This window comes from Cottoperca gobio, chromosome 1, assembly GCF_900634415.1.
Source record: "Cottoperca gobio chromosome 1, fCotGob3.1, whole genome shotgun sequence".
Lineage (NCBI taxonomy): Eukaryota > Metazoa > Chordata > Actinopteri > Perciformes > Bovichtidae > Cottoperca > Cottoperca gobio.
The window spans coordinates 10,836,380-10,853,971 of NC_041355.1; the positions used below are offsets into that span (position 1 = coordinate 10,836,380).

The following is a 17,592-nucleotide window of genomic DNA, read 5'->3' on the forward strand; positions in this document are numbered from 1 at the left end:
ACACAGCGCACAGGACTTCACATGCAGCACAGACACATCCACACACACACACACACACACACTCTTAAACAGTAACTAAGTGTCAGGTTTCATTCCAGCAATTCTGCTCCCAGTTTAAAAATAGTGGGGCAGCTTTGACCTCTACCCTGTGGAGCATGCCCAAGTGGCACATGTCCAAAAAGGCATCTGCAGTGTAGAGTATATATGCATTTCACATGATTTAATCCAACTGTAGTCCTATAGCTTCTAATCCGCTCTTCGATCATGATGATGATGATGAGCGAAAGGAAGACAACAGCAAAAAAGAAAAAGCACAGAACACAAGTGATATTTAGCTTCAGCTTGTTTTTATTCATGACCTTTCACTGAGGAACCTCGGCAGATTGATTTATTTATGAAAGACTTATACACCAGACTGAAACGATGGAGGGATGTCATCATATAGGGAAAGAGCAGTGAAAAACAAAAGCAAGGATATGAGAGTAAAGACACTTATTCCATGAACACAATAGTCATGGAAATGCTCATAAAGCTGCCAGTATGATGACACGTTCCTGGTTGATTTTAGCGTGCTAGTTCACAGTTGACCTTATGACAGTAATGACTTACATCACATCGATCGTACATGGTGACTTGACTGACTAAAACATCAAAGTAAGGCACAGTTGAGATAGCAGACATACAGAATAAACTAACAGGGCAGATTAGGGATTGAATGTGTGAACAATTCAATCATTTGGAATGAGCAAGGATTTTATCGTCGGGTGTGACCACGAAAGCCATATCGCTACACACCTGCACGACCAGACAACTACAATGTTGTTGGGAGACTACTAATTACATTCTTTAGCAAACGGCTGTGACCACATTGACATAAAAACACTGAATCAAAACAAGAGGTGATGCATCGATCTGACTAGTGTATACTGAGAGCGCGAGAAAGGAAAGAAAACGACGGAGACCGTTGTTCAGATGGGACTGAAAGGTGCCACAAAGAGGTGTCTCTGGATTGTTATGATGTAATTACTAAGCTTTACAACCATAAACATACTTCTTTAGGCACGCTGAAAACACATATGCAAAAGAATTACGTGATTCACATCATTGTCATGACAGTAAACTGGCCAACCTACCACATTTACTTGAAACATGATATACAGTATGATACAAAAAGCCTGATCAGGATTATTTGTGAGAAGTTTTATGCAAGACAAATGCTGTGTGTGGGTAGTGTTGCTGCTGTTGTTTTTAAGGCAACATCATGTCATCACTCCTGACTAGTTTAGTAAGTCAGTTCAAAGTTAATGTTTTATATTCAACCTGCAGAACAAACTAGGAGTTTGAATCTGTACAAGTCATCACCTCATCGTATTAGACCTAAAGCACAACCACAGCTGATTGTATTAGAAAGGACTTTTCTAGTGCATTTGCAGTCAGATCCCATATTTGACAAAACCAGATTCAACAAGGCTCAATCCCGACGGGACATTTCTGAGTTTCGGTGCTCTGTGCGAGGACAGCGATACGAGCTACAAAAGCCTCGGATGTTAAAGCTCTTCTTCCGACACATAAGTGCAAACTCAAAAGGAAACTTAAGGCCCCTCCAAAATGGCTGTGCAACATGACGAAACAGATATTAATTTTGACCTTCCCTCTTTGTTCTTTGACTTAGTTGTCATTTACATAAACTTGGTACTTTAAATTGTTTAAAGGCTTCACCGCTGTGAACATAGCTATGGTGAAAGAGGCACTGATTATCTTTAGATTTGAGTTCAAGCACTCTGGTACAAAAACATTACAGCGATTGGAAAGCACAGGCCTTGGTCTCCCAGAATACACCGACAGCGCATAACACATTTTTACACTCGTCAGAATTGTCCTCTTTGTGATCAAAAGTTGGGGAAAGTATTGGGACTGATCGTTTGAGCCCAGTGACCTAGAAGATTGAGACAAAACTCAAAAAAGGAGTCAACGACACGACACAAATCTATTTGGTAACAAAAGTGAACTTACTATGCAGTATCATACAAAAAGAAAAGTCAAAATGTACCTCAGCAAAAGCTTATAAAATATAATATGAATAAAATAATATAATAATATTCCTTGGTCCGTAAAAACTATGTTACTCTTACAACAAATGTTTCCCTTGCACACAGCAGATGAATCAACAAGCCTTTCAGTAAAAACATGATCTCAGTAGAAAGAGAGCTTAGTTAAAATAGCTTCCAAACCCACAGGCATATAAAAAAACAAAAGGGTTCTTGTACAAATCCGGTTGTTGTGAGAAGTTAGATGGCACGTCTTCTTTTAGGGGAAGATCTTGAATATCAAGGTCCTTTTAAGTGTGGCTTTTTGACATGCCCACAACAAACCAGGAGAGGGAGCCAAAGAGAGCATTCGGTTATCCCCAAGTATTCTCTTTAACCTTTAAGTCCCCCTCTCCCCCCCGAACTCTCTTTAGCAGTCCCGATGATCACAGTTGCTCTCTCCGATGAAGAGTTTCCGAGTCTGTGTGCACCTCTCAACAGGTCCATGAGCCTCTTTGGCTCATAAGCACATGCACACATTTTCTCACTCAAGTCATTCAAAGCACGCAACAGAAGAAGTATTACTATGACAGTATAGACATGGTCGACGCCCCTGACGACATGCCTGAGTCACTACTGTTGTAAGCCACGTGGCCGTCCCCGAGCCCGCCCAAGGATGATGGTGAAGATGAAGACGCCGGTGAAGACGAAGAGATGCTATGTGTCCGCAGAATGGCCCCAGCAGCACTGCAGTGGGGTCGGGGCCCCGGTTCAGGGGTGTAGGTGAAGGTGAGGGCCGTGGCGTAGATGACTCCATCGTTGCGGACCAGCGTGACAGGGACCTGTACCGGCTGTCTCACCCAGCGCCAGCCCTCCCTGAAGGCGGAAATGTCCGGCACCACACACAGGACGCTCTCTCCACATCTAAGGGGACAGACGTACGAGGACGAGGTTTGAATATTTGAGCCATTACACAACTAATGTTCACACGCAGACACAAACACTCACCTGTACATGGTGTCGGCCTCCACATCTCCGAACCACACTCTGAGTTCAGGGGTGAAGTTCTGTCCTGTCAGCTCCAACATCGCCACATCTCCTCCACCGTTTAACTTGACACACACACACACACACACACACACATACAGACACACACACACACACACACACACAGAAAGAAAAGGTTTTACATTAAATGCTCCCTACAAACCATAAGAAGAAGTAGTTGGTAACCAGAATGGCACTCATGTCGCTGATAAAACGCATAATAAGCATATTTTCAAACAGAAAAGGTTGCATGCATACCTGCAGAGTTTCCACCACAGGGACAGGTGTGACCGGTGTGGGGACGGGGCCCATTCCCTCATAAAAGGTGTACTCGGCCTTGTCAGTGCTAATGATAGTCCAGGAAGCCCCGTCGTTAACATTCTCTTTGTTAGTTTCTTTGGAGCACTGTGTAGCCTGGAGGGGGAAAAAAACAATAACATAGAAATCAATGTCGCTTCCCTCTTTAATATCCAACAAGAGGACAAACGCACTCGAGTACGGCACAATAGTGTTAACCAATGACAGGGACACAGATTAGACTCTCTTCTCCAGCCCTGGGATGCTCATTAAAACAAAATGTGTAGATCTCCCGTGTGGGCACTAATTCCACGACACACACCTGCTGTAGGCAGACGTGTTAATACTCTGCTGTCACCAGGCAGAAACAGCAGCATTATCCCAGCTCACGATAACAGAAACATCACATAACATACTACTAGCTTGTACATTCTAATTTGCACATTTTTCTACAAAAAGACAGTTTTTTATATAACAAAATAAACAATATTGAATAAGTGAGCCGCATTACAGATCACAACGTCTGCCTTTACACAGAATCGGATTAATAGAGTTGCGAAGTGAGAGGAGCGCTCACATCTGCTGCTGGTTACTGTCTTCACAGACGATGTGAGGTGACTCACAGTTTGAGCAGTGAGCTGTGACCCTGGCTTGTATCAGCATGAAACCTTCCCAGTTAAATTATCAGTACAAAAGATGTTCAAAAAAAAATATCTGGGTAAAAAGTTGAAGTTACACGCAGAGACAAAAACATTTGAATTTCCTACAGCCCTGATTCGCACCTTTGGCAATGTTCTTCTCCATAGCAACAGTGGTCGAGTGCAGTGGGTATTGTATTTAGCGGTGTACGTCACAGACGGACAAACTTGATTTCACGGCAACAAAGTTGAAATAATTCAAACTGACGGCCACAACATGAAGCCCCTGCAACATTACAGTATCTGTAAGAGTCCAACAAGTGACTCCTCCCATTTTGCAACTATATAGGAACACTTAAGAAATAAAAGTATAATATAACAAAATATATAAATACCAAAAACTAGAACATAAATTATACAAGAACCAGATTCAAAACTCCTATTCAAACCCATGTGTACGTGTGTTATTGCACACCTGAAACTGGATGATCCTCTCCTGTGAGAGACAGAGATACATTCTGTCTGTATCTTTCAGGTAGAAGGCACACTTGTGAAGCTGGGACACTGGGTCATCTGCGTCCATCAAGGCAGTCTGCTTGTCCACTTTGCGAATGACCTGAGGAATTGAGGCAAACACCCCCATCCCCCCATCATAAATAAACCGAAACAAATAACAATAATTAAAAATAATGAACGCAAACACATTTGTACGGTCACAAACCGTCACTTTCTCATACAATAGACAACTGATATATGAATTGACATAGTCACGTGCATACCAGTCTGGGCAGGGCCATGCCAGTGACAGAACAGACCAATTTGACCGTCTGGCCATAGTGAATATAACCATCTCTCACAGCAAACTCCTCTCCTTCAGACTCCTCATCGTCCACTAAACAAAAAGACACAAAACTCATTTAAATGTTTAGAACTGATCCGATCAGGTCAAATAGTTAAGAGACAAATAAACAAACATCAATAATTATAAAACTAAAAATGAGAAACAAAATAGAAAACACAGATGAAGACTTACAGAGGTGGATGAAGAAGGCTCCCCACTGTTGTGAGCTGGCAAGAAAGTTTCCCCCTTCCACATGAAGATACCTGGTACTGACCGTCTGGGAACGCAGACGGTTAAACAACGCCACCTTAGTCCCAGAAGCTATACACACTGGGGAGGAAGGAAAAGGATAAAAAGGAAGAGAGATAAGTGTCAAGAGTGTGGTGAAACCATACAGCTGTCTCTTCATGAGTTAGTGTGTGTGTGTGTGTGTGTTAAAACATCCAGTAACTCACAATCTGCATTCTTCAAGGACTGTTTCTTCTTCGAGGGCTTGGAGATGACCTTGATCCTCTTGCTGAGGAAGACTCCTATGTTGGCGCTGTTCCCGTACAACATCTTTACCGACAGCATGAAGTGTTTCCTTTTGTCCGAGTCACTGATATACAGCGTCTTAGCTGTGCAGAAATGCTAACGCAAGGAAAAGAAAAGATACAGGTTAGGTTGTTTTTTTGCATAGTTCTGTTTGTCCTCCTTTCACTTCCCTCTTCCCTCTCCTTATGAGAGCTTATTAGAAACAGTGGTGCACGAGGACATGGAAGAATACCAGCTACACTGTGAACATAGTTCTAGCATAGTTGCAACGACAAACAGAGGATATGGTCAAACTGCAAATTGATGCAGCTGTACATTTCGTGCTGTGGTTTATTTGCATGATTTATTAGTAGTGAAGCAGAGCAAAAACAAGTCAAATGTTTACTGCTAGATTAAGAGAAGTACGGGAAGACGGGATGGGACGATATAGGATTTTATAGCGGATCGTGATAAAAACACAATAAATGAATCCTAGGGAATTTCCATCATCGGGATAATAGATAATAATAGTATAATAATAATAATAATAATAATAATAATAATAATAAAACAGCAGTGAATAATAGAGACTAATATAAAAAAATAGAGGCATTATCATGTGAGAAAGAACAAACTCACACAATGTTGCAATTCTATTTTGTCATCCTTTATTTATGCAGGGGGACCTTATGATTACCTTATTTAAGATTGTTTGAGTTGTACTATAAACGATGTTCACTCAAAGAAATGTGTGTCCTATCTGTGGTGCAATAATAATAATAAAAAATAATAATATATATTTTTTCTTAACAAAATGCAAGGTAAAGTGATTCCAGTATGTTTAAGTGCCATTTTAAGAGTTTTAAGCATATTTGGATGATTATCGGGATACTATTGTGAATAATCGTGAAATTAATAATTTATATTGCCCCATGCCTAATGGGAAGAGTGTGTGAACAGTGAAGATTACCAACACCATCACATGGAAACATAATTAAAACCCCTGCAGTGCTGAGGTATTATAAACGCCTACCCACCTTCCCCTCCAGATTGAGTTGCTGCATCTCCTGCTCACTGTTGCCTATTCCAATGAAAGCACATGGTTGGGCCTCCTGCTCTGTGCAACCCTCCTTCTCCATATTCTCTAACTTCTTCTTCCAGCCACTGCCCATCAGGTACACGCATGGTGGAGGGCAGAAAAACCTAATGGACACAAGCAGAGGTAAAAAAAAAAAAAAAACATACAGTGCAGTTTTGAACATTAGATTTCTCCATCAAAGTACGCAGCTTTTAACAGTCTCACACAAACCTTTTCTCATTGCCATATGACTTCTGTGCAACTTTTGCATGTAGTATGAGCACTGTTTGATCATCTTTGTCCTTCAAGTAATTCCTCATAGCCTCCCTGAAAATGGAGGGGAAAACATATTAACAATGACAGAACACATTGTTCCCAGGTCTCCTTTAATCAAGTTGTTTTCACTTAGTGGTAAGCGCTGATGTAAATGTTTTGAGTTGTTTGCACTGTGAAGGGGTGCCTAGATGTTTCTCTCTACCTTGTCAAACGCTGAGGTCGCTCACCAAACTTCCTGCAAAAGAAAAACATCAGGGTGAAAGGTATTTACATGTGGTTGCAGTGCTGGGGTAATGTGTCAGAGATAAAAACAACGAGATTGACTGAAAGTGGGTGAACAAAACGTGCACAATGTCAGTTACAGCTGTATTGCAGGGACGCTTATACTATCATACTGTGCTAAGAAGAACTCAAATAAACGTGTACAGGTGGTAAAGGTTTTGTCTTTTGTATCAAGGCTGTTTTTTTAGACATGGTATTGACATACAATAATAATAATGTCATAAATTAGATGGAGAGTTTAACAGTATAGTAGTCATAATTAATAGCGCAGCAAATGTGTTTGTACAATGTGTGCAATAACAATAAAGGTTTTCTAACTGACCATTGTCTTTTTGAGCTACTTTTTGATGAGGAAAATGAAATTAAAACAATAAATGTGAGCTGATGCCTAACTAATGTAGCAATGCTTTACTCTATACGTTATGAATATTCAACGCAACTGCTATGACGTTAATGTATGTTAACAATGTTGCCGTCTGAGTAGTTTGTAAATATGTTACATAGTTGATGTGCTCAACTTGCTGAAACCATATACAGTCTATGGTTGAAACACAAATTAAATAGACACAGGAGTAATTGAATCAATATACAAAACTGTTGACTGACAAAACGTCTCTGAAATAGTTTGAAACAGAGTCAATATCGTACGACAACTCAACAAATGGAAGAGAAACCAGGCGATACTACGAAGAATAGTTTAGCACAACTGACCCCACGTCAAGCCACAAAGTAGCACTGTGTGGGGTAAGTGTACTGAGGCCAAGGCAACCCTCCTGACACCCACAAACATCACTCATTAACACTACAAACTGGCAACAGTTTACCAAAAGAAAAAACTTTTTTTGTATATCATTATGCTTTGAATTTCAGCACTTACCCCGTAACAACGGGCGCCATCTTCCAAATAACTCTCCCCCCCGGAAAAAAAAAAAAAGGTCCAACAATCGCGAGATCCCTCCCCCAGCTCCCTCACCAAAGCCAACGGCACAACAGAAGAACCAGACTGGAAGGAAAAGCAGGGAGAGAAAGAGGGGGAGGTGTGACGGGGCAAAGGGGTGAGAAGAGGGGGAGGGAGTGGCGACGGGCAGAGGGCAGACGCCAAAACAACAGGCGTGGGAAAGTTACAAAGTCGCGCGAGAAGGCAAAAACTCTCACAATAGACATGAATTAAGATCGACCAATTGTATCGCGAGAAGACAAGGGACTCACAACTTGCTTTTTTTTCACAAGGCACCCACACTGTAACTCGATTCCCACGCCTTATTGAGCAATAAAGCAAACTACACCTCTCTACATTGAATAAACTGGAAACACAGCTTGAAGAAGAACAAGTGTTACATAAACTGTAACAATGGAAATATATATTCTTATAAAAAAATATTTAAAATCAACACCAGTATGTCCCCTGATTTAAAGGCCCGGAGACTGATCAGGAAGAAGTTATTAGAACAACATTACAACACAACTCACTCTCAAATACAAACTCAAACAGCAATAATATTTTGGAACAAATTTTATTACATAAACTTATTTTCAAATGGTGATTATAAAAAAATAAATGTATAAAAGTTTGGCAAAATGAATTCTCAATTTCAGACAGTACTAGATGGACAATTATTCCTAACAGCATTCAGATAATCTACAGATTGAACATATGATTTTGTAAAATGTGTTAATGACAGTAATCTTTCCCATCCAAAAAGGAGAAATGACAACACATTTTTGAGGTGAGACAAGACATCAAATATATATTTCTAAATCATACACTTATACTAATATACATGGGCACCATAAAGTATAATTGCTCGAAGCCCAACTCAAGAAATGCAAACGTTTGGCAAGAGAAAGGCAAATAACTTATGCCAATGCTATCATAAAAAGTTGATTGTGTAACAAAATAAAAAAGGTCAGTTCTGCGAAATCTGTTTTTGAAAATCTAATCAAAAACATGAACTCATACACATGCATGCTTCTGTATTGACCAAAATGCAAAGCAAGCAACCTCCAGTGGGTTTCAATAGTCATCTGACATGCCCTGCTTCACTTCCCCTCCGCACTTAGTAACACGCAGCATCATATGTCAACACCACTGGACACTTGCTGAGGGAAGGAGCAGAGGAAATGGAAAACAGACAACTAAGGAATGATATATTGCAGATGTTTAACTTTCATGTTTTAAAATCTTTAAATAATGCTTTCCCCTTGTTTAAATATCACTTCGATCATCCACTATGCAGTGGAGTGATGAACGATCACAATGCATTCTTGGTAGCCATTGTCTCAATGTCTCCTTCTGCTCTTGAAGGGTCAGTCCCACAAAAACCCGCTTCACTTTTCAGAGTAATGCAACAGCTTATATGGCAGCAGGGGCTCTCCCAAGGGAAAGTCAACAAGGGATTGTTAAACCACTACTTCAACACCCCGCTGCTGTAGTCTGTGGTACAAGATGAGGAATGAAAACCAGTGTCTATAACACAGTCAAATTGCAGACGAACATAGTTCTGAAATTCTCAGACTATTCTTTGACAAGTTCTTCCTGAGTCAGTTAAGATATTATGTGCAGAGGTCAGCTGCCTTATATCTGAATATCTTTGGAAAAGTCTTTAAACACATATGGTCCTATAAAGTATTGACTCAAAATTAAAAAGAAATAAGTGTGCTGATCAAAAGTAGACACCCACATATGTTCCGAGACAGAACCACCATAGTTTTGACAAAAAAGAAAAGAAAAAAAATTAGTTTCCTGTTTCCCACTTTCCAAACGTTTTCAGATTTTGACTCCAGCAAATTCTGATGTAAACAATGTCCTCTGGTATTGCTGTCCACATGTCCCATCATTTGGAGGCTCCCCGTTTAAATTTTCCAGAAGATCTTCTTTCTGTAGAGCAGGTAGGAAATGAAGACCCAACAGGAAGTAGCCACGAGGTTCTGGATGAGGTGCTCGCTGTGGGCTTGGCTGTTAGCCATGTGCCAACGGAAGGGGAAGTACCCCTCAAACACTTCATGGCCCACGTACACGAGGATGGAGTTCATACCTGGGATCACGCACACAAGTACGAGTGAAAGAGTGAATTTAAAAAGTGTTACACCTTGCAGATCTAATTCACATCAGTGATTACGTAGACTTAATGAATCATACAAGTGCTAATGTTGAACTACATCTCAGAAAATACGCTTTATATTCATATAAAACTAAATTAACATACTGCACGAGGTGGGTGGGTGGCCGCCATATCCACAGCTCATTTGTGATATAATCAACCCCAATGTACAAAATGCTTATTGTTTAAATTGTCTACTGATCTGTAATGCTCACCAGGGTAGTAGAAAGGTGCTCCAGACCACCACTTCTTCACATCCACCGTGTAGTACACCAGCACTAGCAGCACATATGCAAAACAGGCCAGTGTTGTCACATAGGACAGAGACCTGGACGTGAAATGAAAGGACACACGCTGCATTGTTAAAGACATTCTACTGCGAATATGTATCGCGGATATCCCCGTGAGTAAGCTTTGTTTTGTGTTTTCATTTTCTATCATTTCTCTTTTGTCTTAACTTTCACACAAGACACAATTAACTACACACAATCCCAGCTTCTGCTGAAGGTTAACAACTTCATCCGCTTTCTCATGAAATATTTATTTGTTTTGATATTTAGGAAGAGGGAAAGAAACGCAAAAGTAGAAACCTGGAAAATACTGGAATGTTGTGTGTTTAGTGTGACGTTGGAGCGGGATTTCACATTCTTTTTAAAAAACAGGAAAGAATGGACGACAAAATGTCTCGCTCGCCAAGCAAAAAACACAAATTACAGTCGGCTACGAAAAAAAACATACAAGAATACAGAAGAACAAGTAAATACAGCACTAAATTACTGAAAAAGGCTTAAAACAAAAAGACCTATGAACCAAAGATATCAGGGTGGTAAACAACGAAGATATACTACTACTTCAAGAGACACTAAAAAGCAATTGCTAAGCAAAACTTGTTCCATCTGAAAGTGCATACAGTAAAAGCAAACTTTACCACAGGTTCTTGTTAACAGGAATGAAGCCATGGTCTGTGGAACACTTGGTCAGAACTGCTGATACGACTCCCTGCGTGTTACAAGAGACTTTATTATTCACTCAGGAAAGAAAAACATAATAAATATGAGGAGTAATACTCCAACATTGAGATCCTATTTAGCAAAAGCAATGACTCATTTAATATACTCGAGATAAAACACGTTACTGTAGAGATAAAGTTACTGTACTCACCAATAAGAAGCCCCATATGAGAAACCTTGACATTATACTTGTGTGGAGATCTCTGTAGTGCAAGATTATTTTTCCTGCCTGTGAACAATTAGAACGTTAAAGTTGGATTCTGTTTGGTTGTTCCAATAAGCGATGTCACTATCAATTTTGACATCAGAAATATGAATGAAAGTAAGAGACAAAAAGTAAGAGAGAAGCAGACACATTACACACCTGTAATCCAAGAAAAGCCATGAGGATAGAGTTGATGCTGCCGAGAACCCCTTCTGGATCATATGGCATACGAGATGCATAAATCACCTTCATTAAAAATGGAAACAGATTTTTGTAAATATGCTAAAGTTTACCGTTAACCTGTGATGTTAGCATGGTTGGGGTTAGCACTTGTGCATGGGCCTCTTAGAGAGGAACCCGATATGCAAAAGCTCAACATCTCAAGTTATGAAGAGACTAAATGGGACCACTCTTGGTATGTTTGGGTTGTTTTCCAGGGTCACTAACCCGGGACGAGGGAGTCTGGTAGATGTGGCTTTCACCAAGAAGCCATCGGTCAATGAAACCAGCCGCGCCACCGGTGCAGTTAGCATAAAGGCCCATGTCCCCAATCCCACCAGGACCCAGATAGCCTCTGTTCAGGAGAGTCGGGAGAAGTCGAGTGTTATCATTGTAGAATAAAGGGAATCGAGAGCAAAGTGAAGGATTCGAAACAAACACAAAAATAAAAGGATGGAATTTTTTTTCAATTCTCATACAACTCTTAATTCTGCTTTTTTACATTTTTTAAATTTTAATTATTGTTAAATGTGAAAATACATGTAGAAATCTTAAACCTGTACCTGAACCTGAGACTGAATCAAAAGTGCAGTGATGGACACTACACATCACTTTGTTGCTTGTTGAGCATTTCTCTTTTTACATGGAGACAAAAAAAGACGGACAAACATGCCCCGATTTACTCACGTTGGGCAATCTGGTACAGGAAGTAGGAAAGTGAGGCACAGCCAGATGATTTCTAAGAGAAGCACACACAGCCAGGCTGGCCAGTACAGCACGATGTCAAGGCCAGGGGACCACCAAGCATCCTGGAGAACATAGACACTCCTCAATCAAACACTTCTGTTCTCCTTCAAAATGTACTTATCATAGATAGGCACATAAAAGACCATATCCACAACATCAGAAATTTTATTTTAGTTACCAATTTAGAAAGTTAAAGAATGAGGGTAAAAATGGAGCTTGTGCGATTGCGAGAGTCTAAGGACAGAGGGTGTCGTATGCTGTACAGTCTGTAAAGCACACCGAGACAAATGTGTCATTTGTGATATTGGGCTCTATAAATAAATTTGATTTGATTTGAATTTGATTTGGAGCTGTTGGCTGACCGTTGTAAGGATGTCCACACGACCTCTTGCCACCAACAGATCCAGGCAGGATACAGCCAAGTATGACCAGGCCAGGCGCTGCAACACACCAGGAATCCGCACGTTGTTCCAAGATACTGTGGAGTAGATGAGGATTGAGTGAGAGCACACAAGCAAGCAAAGAAAGGAAGAAAAGTATCAAAAAACACGGTATTTATCCTTTAAAAAGGTTTACAGTCAACATCAAAGACTAGAGTTTGTACTCACATGGTCCCTGGCAGTAGTTTGGGTTGATAATGAAGACACCGATGAGGAATAGCTGCAGGCTCCTCCACAGAACTTTCCTCAAAAGTGAGCAGCGGGTCAAGCCCGCGCGGAGCATGGAGTTGATTGACAGGGCGATGGAGGTCCCCATTATAAACACAAACCTGTTGCAGGAGGGAAACACAGAGTGTGAGAAAATGAGACACAAAGAGGAGGAAGGTGACATAAGGTTCAAGGTCAAATTGAGCTTACCAGGGGAAGACAAGATCTGCAACAGTGAGGCCTGTAAGAAGACACATGGAAAACACAGGTTTGAAAATTAACTACAATTCCAAGGAAAATGACAAAGATATGTGAATAATGTGTGATATGGTTAAAAATGAACTGGGTGGGGCTCACCATTCCAGCTTTCATGTCGAAAGAACCAGTATCGGCCTCCTCCGTAGTTCACAAACACCATGAGGACTAAGGAGATGCTAACATGAAATAGAGAAAATGCAACAGGCATTGAGATCATACCAAACAAGAGAAGCGACGCTACATGGACATATTTGTTTCAAATGATGCATCGAAGTTAAAATATCACAAAACAACAGCTAAATGGTTCACTTTAGGGAGTAAAATATTATACTTTATCAGTAGAGGCTCATTAATGAGTCACAATTCCAGTGTCAGCGGCTAAAATGTCACTGAGACATGAGTCAATGCATTGAGAATCACATGATGCGACAGATCATTAATATCTTTCTTTGAGGAAGCTGAGCTGCTTGTTGAAGGGGGGGGGGGGGGGGGGGGGGGGGGGCGCTTACCCTCGAAATGTGTCCAGAGATCGCAGCCTCTGGCTGGGGCTGGGTGGTGGAGGGAGGATGTTGTCAGCGACTAGTGACACGGTCCTGTCAGGGGAGCCCAGTTCCTGAATGATAAAAGTTAGTCATCAACACTGTTCCATTGGAAGCATACACACTCTCTCACTCACACACACACACACACACACACACACACACACACACACACACACACACACACACACACACACACACACACACACACACACACACACACACACACACACACACACACACACACACACACACACACACACACACACACACACACACACACAAATCATCTTTAATACAGTTCCCTTGAAGATTTGACCAATATAGTTTTTGAAAAACATTTCGAGACACATGCAGCCTGTAACGGCAACTATCCAATATCTCTGGTTAGAACGAGTGTAAGCCCCTGAAAGCCGAGTGTTATAGTTATAGTTATAGTACCATCTTGGTTAAATAAGGTTCAACAGTTTGTGGTTGGAAAAATATCCTAAATCTGAGGAAGAGCCTGGAGCTGGAAATATTACACAGCAGCTTTAAAATCCTTTCAAAACGGGAGTTATTTGGTGAGCGGATCTTTCTGTTCTTACTCTGGAAAAATATCCTCTACACAAACAACTCACAGAGTTGATGAGCCTCTCTGTCTCCATGGTGCCGCTTATTCGGAAGAGGATATTCTTCACCACATCAAGCCTGGACAAAAAGCAACCAACCGGTTTAGGAGTAATTCTATAATACACAAGCTCACAGTTCACACTTAAGACACAAGAACACAGCAGCAGGGGTTCTCTGTACTTGGCAGTAATCTTAGCGAGAGAGTGCTTATGCCACAGCATTGCGACAAATATCCTAACAAAATGATTTAAATAATAATTTATTGCACCATATTTGCATTTATTATATATATATATTATTATATATATATATATATATATATATATATATATATATATATATATATATATATATATATATATATATATATATATATATATATATATATATATATATATATATATATATAATTAATATATATTTATATGTACACATGACTCATTACAGCTCTACTGAGGAATCTACTGAATAAATAGAGAAGAACTAAACAATACATTTATATTACCCTAATAATGTTGTTACCAATGGCAGACGCCAAGGCCAGTCCAGCAAAGATAAGAAAAGCTACCAAGATCGCTGCGTAGAGAGAAAGTGGGACACGATTTAAATGTGACATGTTTTTTTTTTTTTTATACAGTCTGAATAAAAGCATTAAAACACTTGACACGTCATACAAGCGTATGAATGTGCGAGTCTCACGTATGTAGCTGTTGACCGGGTCTGCGTCAGTCACCACGGAGCAGTTGACCACTGAGGAGTTGTTCAGATTTTTCACCCACAGAGAGTAGTTCCCGTGCTCCCCGAAGTGGAATGGAACACTGAAATTAAAAAATGATACGCTATACCAGGCAGCAAACCAACCAGACAGATCGATATATGTATACATGCTCCATGGATCTTTATTTTATATATGTAGATTTTCATTCAACAATGAATTATACTCCATGTCCAATACATGTAAATGTTGTCTACTACGATGTTAAATGTTAAAGTCTGCTAAGATTATATTTTGAGCTTTATTGGACAGTACAGCCCAAGATAGACTGGAAAGGGAGGAGAGAGAGAAGGAAAGACGAGCAGCAAAGGGCCGAGGGTTGGATTCGAACCTGTGCCGCTGCGGTAAGGTCTTAGCCTTAGTACATGTACACGCAAAGTCTGCCTTTCGTAAAACTGTCCTTCCCTTATATACTGGATGGTTAGGCAACAGACATTGATGTACTGCAGCCTGTCAACTGTGAAGTGGAACTGTGAAGGATCGGTGTGGATCTCTGAAGACCCTCAAATGTTCTATTCATTTATTCATTCATAATTAGCCCAGCTGTATTATCATTAGCAAGATCATTTCTCTGAATCCAATTAAAATCCTATTAGATTTTCAATCGCACAAAAATATGTGTTACATATAACACTAAGAAATGTGATATGATATATTATATAAAACATATTTATGTTAGTTTAGTTAAATTAAAGTCTCATTTGAGGATTTACTCTAATAATAATAATAATAATAATAATAATAATAATAATAATAATAATAATAATAATACATACTATTTAATGGAGCCATGGCACTTAAGGTCACCTTACGTCACATACAATCAGTAATAATAACACATACAATAAACAACAAGCGCCGGTAAAAGAATAAATTAAACTTTAAGAGTTGGATTTCAAGGTAATATTTCCGAACATTTATATTGTATACGTTTTATTTTATTCTCAGTTCAGTTCTCGTGTAAGTGAAAAATGTTTTAATTCTTTAACTTACGTGCAGAGCTCCCGGTTGACAAGGATGCTGTTGAGCTGTAGTGTAATTTCATGCTGTGTGCTCACAACAAAGTTTGCTGAACTGGGCTGGCCAGGATTGGACCCTGCAGGTACCACTCCTAACTGCTGGTACAAACACTAACACAGAAGGAAGCAAGGCTCCAGATCAGAACACCATCATCATCTGAAACAAGTTATATAGCCACAGAATCAACTGCAGGGAAATATCTTGTGTGTGTGTTTACCTGATAGCATCGCTTTGACATCCAGGACACCACCACCTCAGTGTCCAGCTCATTGTTGACGGTCAGCACCGCCTCATCCATCCTCAGGACCATGTGGTGAATAGCTGGAGAAATAAATAGCAGTACACAATGTGTAAATTAGTCAAAATCAAATCAGTAAATCTATTTCCACATGCAGAAAAGATGCTACAGTTTACAGTGTAAATGACCACACCCAACTGAGAAGCCACTGGACACTGAACAGACATTATGATCATTGTTCACATAATCAGAAACCGATATTGCTATTGCACTGGCTAGAAACCAAGAGCATATGCGTCAAATAATCCCAGCTTTCCTGACTCCATGTTGATCAGCATATTGTACAAATCAGATAACTCATACGTTGCTTTTTAATGCCTTCGTCGATGCTACAGCTGTGCAATAGTTTTCTACTCACCTCAAACCTATGGTTCACTGCTATCGCTATGGACAAGAATCCTATTACATTACACAGTGTATGGTAGCTAAACTAGATGCGTGTCCAGAGTGGGGGTAAAACAGGCCAATCTAACTGCAAACTAGAGCCAATGATTGTATGTTGCTGCCGGAAAGAGAAAAGCATGTGAGAGGGGTGAAGTTACGACTGCAGAGCCCTGTAGTCACATGCTGGATTAATTTAGAGGGATGTTTAAACGACTGGAGCTAATTATTGGACTGTAAACTGTGTTGCTTTGAGTTGTTGCCGTTTTGCGTTAATCTACAATTAGACCCGAGCTAACCGATTTTATTAATAGTCAAATACGTAAACAACATATCTATCGTAGTTGATGAAATCCATCGTTCAGGCAATTTACACACATAGAGGGGTGAAATTGAGGTAAAATTATGCTGGACAAAAGTAATTATTTTAGCTAACCTAGCTACGAAGCATTATCCTGCTTTTCACTTCAACAGTCTTGGATACTTACAGGTGACGTTAGATATGTCAGCTTTCAGTGGTACCACGCAAACGGCTACAACCAAAGCCAGGGCAGCAAGGGAAAACACATATTTCTCTGGTTGTGTCATGTCTTTCTGGCTTGCCTGTGTCTCCCCTAAAACTGAAGATTCTTTTAAAGTTTCCTTTTGGTCGAAGCAGATGCCACTTCCGACTCTTCCGTGTTTTGACATTGTAGTGGAAGCGACGAGGGTCAAAGTACATTGTCAAGGCTAACGTTTGTCGCCCTCGATGGGCCACTAACGTTACATACCTAAGGCTCAT

General features: G+C 40.2%; 2 protein-coding genes across 2 annotated transcripts; both read right to left on the reverse strand.

Annotated features, from left to right (window-relative positions):
* Positions 1 to 325: 325 nt before the first annotated feature.
* Positions 326 to 7,896, reverse strand: LOC115015134 (recombining binding protein suppressor of hairless-like). Its single transcript, XM_029442339.1, has 11 exons — positions 7,877 to 7,896; positions 6,920 to 6,952; positions 6,673 to 6,768; positions 6,401 to 6,566; positions 5,306 to 5,480; positions 5,043 to 5,180; positions 4,789 to 4,901; positions 4,485 to 4,625; positions 3,333 to 3,488; positions 3,036 to 3,139; positions 326 to 2,951 (listed from the first exon to the last, which is right to left on the reverse strand). The coding sequence occupies exons 1-11, from the start codon at positions 7,894 to 7,896 to the stop codon at positions 2,612 to 2,614; spliced, it is 1,482 nt and encodes a 493-aa protein (XP_029298199.1). The 3' UTR covers positions 326 to 2,611.
* Positions 7,897 to 8,597: 701 nt separating this feature from the next.
* Positions 8,598 to 17,535, reverse strand: hgsnat (heparan-alpha-glucosaminide N-acetyltransferase). The gene is given in 18 exon segments (XM_029442397.1): positions 8,598 to 10,034; positions 10,316 to 10,428; positions 11,029 to 11,099; positions 11,262 to 11,339; positions 11,475 to 11,561; positions 11,763 to 11,889; positions 12,222 to 12,343; positions 12,644 to 12,759; positions 12,890 to 13,050; positions 13,139 to 13,169; positions 13,286 to 13,362; positions 13,696 to 13,799; positions 14,346 to 14,415; positions 14,832 to 14,913; positions 15,037 to 15,155; positions 16,106 to 16,242; positions 16,350 to 16,453; positions 17,300 to 17,535. Coding segments are annotated over 18 exon segments (1,983 nt in total). The 5' UTR covers positions 17,502 to 17,535; the 3' UTR covers positions 8,598 to 9,852.
* Between the last annotated feature and the right edge of the window lie 57 nt (positions 17,536 to 17,592).

Excerpts from the sequence above, each read along its gene's own strand:
- LOC115015134 (XM_029442339.1), bottom strand. The coding sequence starts at position 7,896 with ATGGCGCCCGTTGTTACGGG. Across the intron at positions 6,567-6,672 it reads TCATATGGCAATGAGAAAAG|GTTTTTCTGCCCTCCACCAT; the intron begins GTTTGTGTGAGA and ends TGTGTCCATTAG. Across the intron at positions 4,902-5,042 it reads AGCCTTCTTCATCCACCTCT|TGGACGATGAGGAGTCTGAA; the intron begins GTAAGTCTTCAT and ends CTTTTTGTTTAG.